The 9,882-nt window shown below is 42.4% G+C and overlaps 1 protein-coding gene across 1 annotated transcript in view; it reads right to left on the bottom strand.

Moving 5' to 3' along the window:
- Positions 1-9,882, bottom strand: part of hsf2 (heat shock transcription factor 2) — a 22,116-nt gene that overhangs the window by 9,822 nt on the left and 2,412 nt on the right. Inside the window, exons 2-7 of the mRNA XM_015390637.1 lie at positions 8,118-8,226; positions 6,703-6,830; positions 5,576-5,700; positions 5,050-5,125; positions 3,389-3,450; positions 1,123-1,198 (exon numbers count right to left, since the gene is read on the bottom strand). Of these exons, the coding sequence (XP_015246123.1) occupies positions 1,123-1,198; positions 3,389-3,450; positions 5,050-5,125; positions 5,576-5,700; positions 6,703-6,830; positions 8,118-8,226 (576 nt within the window). The remainder of the gene's footprint in view (positions 1-1,122; positions 1,199-3,388; positions 3,451-5,049; positions 5,126-5,575; positions 5,701-6,702; positions 6,831-8,117; positions 8,227-9,882) is intronic.

The raw sequence follows: 9,882 nt of genomic DNA on the forward strand, positions 1-9,882 counted from the left end.
GAGATACAGACACACAACTCTCCACACACATTTGCAAATATTAAAGCTACCATTTTGGCCCCATAGCTCGTAACCAAAGAAAACAAACTCAGCAAAGGCGAAAACGCCACCAGCGATGTACAAAATAAAGCGCACAGCTGTGGCAAGGAGCCAACTAAACTCAGCACATGCAGAAAACGCCACCGGCTTCAGCTGTCAGGTAAATAAAAAAAGCAGACTCATCAATGCTGATGATATCTGTGGGTAGAATAGACTGATCCTTGCAGCTTGATCCAGGAAGCGGAAAGACAAATAGAAACACGTCCATAGAACCGCTTACCACAAAAGTGGCACGAGAAAATGATAAGGACTGAACTCCCCGTGTCACATGATTATATAGGCTTATGTTGATCTTGACCTGTGATAGCGTGACAGTGATCATCCCTCCACTCATTAAAGTCTGTGGCCTGAGGAGGACGCATCAGTAAGAGCTGCAGATCAGCCCCAGTGTCATCACCAGTAACTAATTCTCCTTAGACTCATTTCTACTTTGCGGTCCTGTAGGAAAATTATGCAAACTCATTCAGTGACTGAGAATTAATATTAAAATAGGGCTGAAAAAAATCTATCGGACTGATTATTCAATTAACTCATTCAGTAAATCATTAATTTGTTAAATGGAGAATAAAGACTCTAAAAACCTTAGACCTGCAATTATAACAAAATTCTAAAAAATATATATATATCAAAAAATTTATATATATATAATAATAATAGATATTTTGCATAGAAAGTAAAACCACTTAATAGATTAGAAAGGTGATTGTTAGTTGCAGCCCTAGATTCAATAACAACCTGTAATGTGATATCTCAGGCATTGTCCCGTGTTGCTCCTTTAAACCCTTAAGAGCGGCAGTCTAAGGAATAAATCATCTTTAAAGTATGGAATCAGTAGAATAAACTACTGGAGATATTATTGGATGTTTGCTCCCATTTTGACTCCAGTCCTGCTCCCTGCACGGTAAGCTTATAGAGCTCTGCTCCAGCTAAGAAGGTTCTGGTGTGAAGAGCAAGAGGTGACGTCCTTACAGCGGTCAGACGCTCCTGTACGTCTCCAGTGCTCATGAGCAGAAACAAACTGACCTGTTCAACGCGCACCGGATCATCATAAATCTCATGGATGTATTTGGCCTTCTTCTCACTGTCCATCAGAATTGATCTGAAAAAAATACATTTGGACATAAGTGCAAATAGAAGGTTTTCTTCACGGTGGTTGACCCTGTAATGGTTTATACATGAGGAAAATAAGATATTTAGCAAGTTCTCCCACTGAAATGGTCATCCTAGGTGCTATCCACTGTGAGAGATATAATCTAAAAAGCAACACAGGAATCACAATTTTTTTTTTTTATAACTAAGTATTTGAACACCCGTCTAGAATTCTGACCCTTATTCATTATCCTAAATTAGATGCACCTGTTAGAGGCTGTTAGCTGCATAAAGACAACTAACATGGCCAACACCAAAGAGCTGCCCAAAGACAATAGAGGCTACTTTTTACACGTCCAGAAGGCTGGAAAGGGCTATGGGGAAATAACCAAGCAGCTGGGTGAAAAAAAGATCACTGTTGGAGCAATCGTTAGAAAATGGAAGAAGCTAAAAATTACTGTCTATCTCCTCAGAGTGGAGCTCCATGCAATATCTCACCTGCTGGGGTCTCAATGATGCTAAAAAAAAGGCGAGAAATCAGCCCAGAACTACATGGGAGGGGCTGGTCAATGATCTGAAAAGATCTGGGATCACAATTTCTATGGTTACTGTTGGCAATACACTAAGATGTCATGGTTTTGAAATCAATTGTGTGGCATGGAGCACAATGTCTCAGCACATGTCAAGGCCCGTGTTAAGTTTGCCATTGACCATTTGGATGATCCAGAGGAGTCATGGTAGAAAGTCATGTGGTCAGATGAGACCAAAATAGAACTTTTTGGTCATAATTCCAATAACCTTGTTTGGAGGAGGAAGAACGATGAGAACCATCCCAAGAACACCATCCCTACTGTGAAGCCTGGGGGCGGGAACATCATGGTTTGGGGGTGTTTTCCACACATGGGACAGGGCAACTGCACTGTATTAAGGAGAGGATGACTTGGTCCATGTATTGCCAGATTTTGGGGAACAAGCTCCTTCCTTCAGTTAGAGCATTAAAGAGGGGTGGAGGCTGGGTCTTCCAGCATCACAATGACCTGAAGCACACAGCCAGGATAACCAAGGAGCGGCTCTGGAAGAAGCAGATCGAGGTTCTGGCGTGGCCTAGCCAGTCTCCAGACCTAAACCCAATAAAGAATCTTTGGAGGGAGCTCATACTCCATGTTTGTCAGCGACGGCCCACAAACCTGACTGATATAAAGGAATATCTGTGTGGAGGCCAAAATCCCTCCAGCAGTGGCCGCAAACCTGGTGAAAAACTACAGGAAACATTTGACGTCTGAAACTGCAAACAAAGGCTACTATACCAAATATGGCCTCTGTCACAGTACGGAATCAGCTCTACTTAAAGTTCACAACAACATTCTGCTGTCTTTGGATACAAAGAAACCAGCGCTGCTGATGATGCTGGATCCAACTGCGGCATTCAACACCATGGACGACGCAGAGCTCCTCCTGCAGAGGTTCAGGTCCTACCTGAGTGACCGGAGCTTTGTTGTGATGGTCAATGACTATTCCTCCTCCTCTGCCCCACTATCAGCTGGGGTGCCACAGGGTTCCATCCTTGGCCAGGACCCGTTTTCACTTTACATGCTGTCACTTGGGTCCATCATTGCCAAACACAACTTATCATTCCTATTTTATGCTAATGATGTCCAGGTATATTTACCACTGCTCCCTAATACTGCCCCATGCCACGCACTCTCTCTATAGCCGCCTTTTGGACCTGGGACTTCAACTTCAAACAATAAATAAATGCTGTTGTCTAAGCCAGCCTTTTCCAGCTGCGCCTTTTGACTGAAATGAAACCCTTTCTCTCACAGCAAGACCTGGAGAAGGCGATTCACGCATTTATTAGTTCTCGGTTGGACTACTGCAACACTCTCTAATCTGGCCTGTCACAGTCGTCAACGGTTAGAGTTAGCACAGAATGCAGCAGTTGGTTTCCTCTCTGGCTCATCCAGGCAAAGCCACATCACTCCCATCCTCTCCTCCCTGCACTTGCTCCTGGTCCGTTTTCCAGTTTGTTTTAAAGTTTTAACGCTTCTTTTTAAAGCCCTTCATGATCTCGCTCCTCTATATGTAACTCGCCCCAGGTAATAGTTAGGGTAAAGGTCTGGGTTAGGCCATATAATGCAAGTCAATGAATTGTCCCCATAAGTCATGAAAACACCACTGCTGGTGTGTGTGAGGTGCTTACCTTTTCCGTTTCAGGTTCAGAATACGGTTGCTCTGTACTAGTGTAATGAGGAAATGTATCAGCTGCCAAAAACCAAAACAGAGAAGAAAATAAGTTGGTTATTGCTCAGCAGCAGCATCTGCAACATCTAGTTCTACACACTCTGATCTGACAGGTGGTGTTTAAGGCTTGCTTGCCAGATTATTAGGAGATTTGGGAATAACCCGTAGTGGTCTGGTGTGATGTTCTCATCCTTTTTTAGAATATTTCAGTAGAAGAACTGAAGGCTTGTCAGCATCAACCTGTGTGGAATGAATCCATCTAATGAAATCAATGAATATTCTGTGAACACTGTGGATCTACCTTTTTTATACCTCATCCTAAATACTTAGGTTATCATGAGTTCTTGGTTGTCCATCTGTGCTGCTAAAGGCTTAGACTGCTGGAGGACATAGAGATCCCCATTTCATCATTCTGCTTCATTCTATCTCTATTCTCCCACTCTGCAGAATCTGTTAGTTCAATCTCTAACGTTCTGCTTTCTCTGCTTTTTCTCATAGTAGCTTCATCTGGTCTGTTCCTGTTTGGCTGTGACTCCATCCTGGAGAGAAATATCAGCTGAGCTGCTGCCATCAACACCTTTGTTTATAGATGTTGGAGATTGGCCTGTTTTCCAGTGTAGTCCTGTTTCTCTGACTGTGACTAACTGGATGTGCTCTCTTCATCCTCTGACATGGGAGCTGGCTCGGAGCTCGTCTGCCTGGCTGTGTGTTTGCTGGACGGGGCCGCCTTTTACAGTTGCCTTTTGTATCTATGCTTCTTTTTCTACGTCTGCTTCTGTCTCCTTGAACCCCAGTCGGCCTCAGCAGATGGCTGCTCAAACTGAGCCTGGTTCTACTGGAGGTTTCTTCTTGTCCAAAGGGAGTTTTTCCTCTCCACTGTCGCTACAAGCATGCTTAGTGCGAGGGATTGCTGAGTCGATGCAATCAACTGGTTTTCCTTAGATAGAAAACTGAATGAATCTGACTGGATGATCTGGTGAACTGGAGTGCCTTGGGATGACATGTGTTGTGAATTGGCGCCATAGAAATAAACTGAATTGAAATTAAGGTGAAATAAATCTACTAAGATCAGCTGGAGGTGTGTGAGCAGTCAGCTGATGGTTTCCCCAACCGGAGCACACCAGGACCCTGCAGTAGACTAGCTAACACTGAGGCTTAAGCTAAAACTGTTTGGATGTTAAAGACTTCCTCTGTGCCAAATCCAGATGCCTTATTTTTCAGACGATATGTCCCATGGTTTCCTCTGAACCTCACTGAGAACTACATGGGTAAAGATCTAAGGAAAATATAATTTCCAGTATAAAACATATCAAAGGAAAAATGCAAGTGAAAAAACCAGTGTGGGTAAACTGGGAACATCAGCGTGAAATGACCAGATGTTCTCCAGTTGTTTATAGGAAGAGAACAAAGCTGAACTGCAGCAGCCTTCATTCATCTACATGTCTGTTAAGAATAACTTTTAGAAACCCCCCAGTTATCTCAGAGGGTCCTATCTCAGCAATGCACCAACAGACAAACCTTTCCTGACCTCCTCAGCTAAGAGATGCTGGAACCCAGAGATGCAGAGCAGAGACATCTAACCATGTTGAAGGGATCCATCCATGATGATAAACTTCTCACCTTTTTAATGAGCTGTTGTTGGTGAGAATGTTTCTGTCTCAGATCTGAGATTTCCCTCCACAGAGCCTCGTTCTCCCTAAACAGAAAGGTATGCAGATCATGACAGTATCCAGTACGCAGCACTAACTCCCTTTGGTTGGAAAAGGAAGGAATTGATACAGATGTTCTTAAACCGGTAGCCATGTTTAGGAGAACCTTATGACTAGATGTAGAGCTTAAAGGGATCAATAATGATGGTTAAACAACCAAAGCTCTAGATCATCACCAATGAGAATCTAACCTTAAGAAATATTCCTTAAGAAATTTTCTTTTAGCTTGGATTTTAATTTTCAGGTAAGATTTTTTCATACAATTCTTATCATTACATTTCCGAAATCTTTTCTCAAATGTAACTGCAACCTTGTTTCCTAAAGCCAGTGCAGCCCAAAGAGGGCAGTGATGTGTCATCCTTGGACTGGCTGGACCAGTTGCTAGGCAGAAATACAAGCTGTAATGCTTTATTTCTGGTTCTTCTGCGCCTCCTTACCTCTTGAGTGTGCCCAGTCTGACGTTGATGTTCTCCTGTTTGCTGTGAACACTCTGGACACCCGCTAAGATCTTGGTCAGGTCCTCCTGTCTGATCTTATGGTCCTCAGGACGGCCGTTAGAAACCTGGAACACATCACATCCCTCACAGTGAAAATGGGAGGTGGATTTTATGTTGACCACTAATTGAAGAACAGTGGGAGGAGAGACTATTGAAGTAAAACATCAATAGGAGTTTTAAAGTCAGGTCGTACATGTTTGAGTCTGACACTGTATCCATGTACAGTCTGACGTCTAAAGGTGTTTTCCTCTTCTTTGTTTTATTCCTGCTAATTATAAACTTTGCAAGAAAAAGAATCACGTTGATAAGAAATAAGGTTTCTGATGGGAAAAACAGCTGTTCACCTGTCTGTGGGGCGTTTAAGGCTTTTCCTCTGTCTTTTACCCAATAAAGTAGCAGCTCCTGTGAGCATTAGCCTGATATAATATGCCTCAACATACATGGAGACCTTAGACAGCCTGGTGCAGAGTGCATGGCTGCAGCCTGGAGACAGCCTGTGGCATAGCACTGGTCTCATGAAGCTTGTCTGGTGAACTTTAGCAGCAGAACTTCTATTTTACCTTCTGTCTCTGTGCCACACAAGTTAAAACTATTTCCTGTCCTCCTGAGCTCCTATTATAGGTCCACTATTCTGCTTTTTAAAATGTTTCATTGATTGTTTCTGTCCAGTCTGTCCTTCCTGCTATATTCGCTCTGTGTGACTCCAAACTGATGAACAGATTTGATTTAGTATTTTCCCCAAAGTGTTTTACTTTGTAACGGCGTCTCTCTTCCTGTCAGACCCAGGGAATTGCTGCTGAATGGCTGCATAGTCTGACTACAATAGACCTGGACTCTATCTCAGTCAGAGCTAACCAAGCCTCCTGGAGGAAACCCTGTCAGGTGTGATCATCCCCATCAGCTCTCAGTGAGCGCTAAACGCCACCACCTCGTCCCACACCATTTTCTGTGGGATCGGACACTAAATTGGTAATTCCTCCTCATACCCACAATAAACACAGGAATGAAAGGGAGAACATTATAACTCCATACAGAGACAGGCTGGTATCTTATCCAGACAGACTCACCTTTCTCTTAATATTTTCCAGCAAATCGTCCTGCCCATGCTTGAAGTATGGGTGCTGAAACTCTACGGGTCCATCTCTTTCCTGCTTTACCAGGCCTGTGTCGATGTGCAGAACTTTCCGGAATCCATCTGCATAGAATGGACCAGAGCATAAATCAAAGCAGTGTCGTACTGTGGTGCAGGGGCTTGGCAAGGATTAAATGAAATCAATCAATCAATCCATCCATCCATCAATCCATCCATCCATCCATCCTCCTCTTATCCGGGGTCGGGTCGTGGGGGTAGCAGGTTCAGTAGGGAGGCCCAGACCTCCCTCTCCACAGCCACTTAGTCCAGCTCCTCCAAGAGAATACCAAGGTGTTTCCAGGCCAGCAGAGAAACATAGTCCCTCCAGCGTGTCCTGGGCCTCCTCACGGTGGGATGTACCTGGAAGACCTCAGCAGGGAGTCGTCCAGGAGGCATCCTAACCAGATGCTGGAGCCACCTCAACTGGCTCCTCTCAATATGGAGGAGCAGCGGCTCTACTCTCCCTGGATGACTGAGCTCCTCATCCTATCTCTAAGGGAGAGTCCAGACACACTAGGGAGAAAACTAATTTCAGCCGCTTGGATCAGGGATCTCGTTGTTTTGGTCATGACCCAAAGCTCATGACCATAGATGAGTGTAGGAACGTAGATCGACATGTAAATGGAGAGCTTTGCTTTTTGGCTCAGCTCTCTGTTCACCACAATAGACCGTTACAGCTCACGCTTCGCCGCGCAATCCGCCTATCGATCTCCTGCTCCATCTTCCTCTCATTCGTGAACAAGACCCTAAGATACTTAAACTCCTCCACTAGGGGCAGCACATCCTCCCAAACCCGGAGAAGGCACTCTAAACTGTTCCGGCTCAAGATGATCTCGGATTTGGAGGCCCTGATCCTCATCCTGGCCGCTTCACAGTCGGCTGTGAACCGCTCCAGTGAGAGCTGCAGATCACGTCCTAATGAAGCCAACAGAACCACATCATCTGCAAATAACAGAGATGCAATGCTAAGGCCACCAAAATGATCCCCTCAACACTTTGGCTGCGTCTAGTAATTCTGTCCAGTATGATGACAGTACTCTTGCAGTCCATTAGGAAAAATGCCATTCTTTTAACTGACTGCCAGTGGGAGTTCTAGTAGCATCAGCATTCTGGGAGTCCTAGTGTTAAAAGGCTTCAGCTTTATGTCATGTTCATTTTTTTATATTCTGGCTGATATAAAGCGGATATCTGCCAATATGTTGGACATAGTTTTTTAAAAGCCCCCAATGTCGATACTGGTCTTCAAAATCTCAAATCGGTCGGGCTCTAATTATGATGATGCATGATTCAGTTCAGCACCAGAGGAGCAGTGGATGAGAGGCGCCTTTTCTATGTGGCTGAAAGTCTTACACATATTCAGCTGCCTGATGAAACTGGCCATGTTGTTATGCTTGAAGAACTTGGGGAGAATCTCCTTGGCGAAGCGCTGTTCATCCAACACCAGGAAGCTGTTGCCTTCCTGAAAACAGACGACGCAAAAGTCAGAAGAGCCAGATGCCCATTTCAATAAGTAGGTTTAACAAACCCAGACTCAAATCCTCAACTCTGGCTTGATCTAGCTCCAGTTAGTGCTGCTCAGGGGTCAAAGGGGATTTAAATTCACTTGGTTTAAAATAAAACAAAAAACATAGAAAACCTCCATAATTGCCTTGTAATGCCATGGCAACCCAGACCTAAAGTGAAGGAATATGCTAACTACAATGGTGAATTATTTACAGGAAGCTGAGAAAATGTTTTAATGACAATACAAGGAAACATTTACATCCTATTTAAATAGATCAAAACGAGAACAATGAGAGAGAAATATTCAAAGATCTATGCACCTTTTTATCGGGCTCTTAATCCAGAAATAAATAGAATGCAATTAAATTATTTGCTTTGGATATAATTTAGGGATTCCTTTTGTTAAAAATGAAATAATGTTTAGTATCACCTCTTGTAAGCTGGAAGAAATAAAATATTGATGGTGAGACACGACTGATGCCCCGAAAAAAGTTAAGCCACTGGCTGCCATATTGGCACACGGTTTTATGGCACCTGTCCCATGGAAAGCGTCATAAAAATGCCTCCATGTTCAGCATTTGGCTGCAAAAACCAGCAGTTTTCTGTCTGCTGGAAGACGTTCCACAGGTGATTTCACCGTCAGTGGACGAACTAAGCAATAAATCCATCTATACGCCGATGGATCCTATAGTGTAGTATGTAGACTAACATTAGTCTGGCTATCTCAGACTGACTGGAAGACATTGAGTTAGCCATTGACATTGGGTCTAACGTTAGAAAATAGAGTAAATAGAAAGTAATTCACTGTCAAAGTAATTCTTTATTAAGCAGATGATGCTGTCGTTTTTTAAGTGTTTGTTACATTTCTCATTTGAAAAAGGCATGTGCTGAAATATATTGTATGTTATATTGACAAAAAAAGCAACTCAAACATTTTAAAGGCTAATGCACAGACACAGTATTAAAGTATATGGCATCATGCATGCACAATACAATTTGCAAATAGGAAAATACTACAGCATTAACAGAAATGTTCTTGTAATCCAGTCTTGATGTAAAATCTTGAAATTATATATAATATGTAATTACCCTAAAGACGTCATCAATACATGTATATTACATGTCCATCATCAATTTAGCGCTTTTGGCTCATCTGTATTATTATTCTCTATAAACACATTCATTATATTTGTTTATTTTTTATATTATTTATGTTTCATATTTTATGATAATGCAGCTGTTTTGTGTTTTATTTGTTTTTACTTCTTTAAAGCACTTTGGTCAGCTGTGGTTGTTTTTAAGCGCTTAACAAATAAAATTGGATTTTTTTTTTTTTAACTGTCACTTATTCTATTATTTATAAACTTTTTAAGATCACATCTGAGTGACCACTTTAGCTGTAATCTTTAGCTGATGTAACTCCACAATTTACCCATTGTGGGACAACAAAGGGAGTTTCTATTCTAGGTAGTCTATATCTGCAGTTTATTCAGTAATGTTTTCTATTCTAGGTAGTGTATATCTGCAGTTTATTCAGTAATGTTTTCTATTCTAGGTAGTGTATATCTGCAGTTTATTCAGTAATGTTTTCTATTCTAGGTAGTGTATATCT

Source organism: Cyprinodon variegatus, unplaced genomic scaffold (assembly GCF_000732505.1).
Source record: "Cyprinodon variegatus isolate N-32 unplaced genomic scaffold, C_variegatus-1.0 Scaffold506, whole genome shotgun sequence".
Lineage (NCBI taxonomy): Eukaryota > Metazoa > Chordata > Actinopteri > Cyprinodontiformes > Cyprinodontidae > Cyprinodon > Cyprinodon variegatus.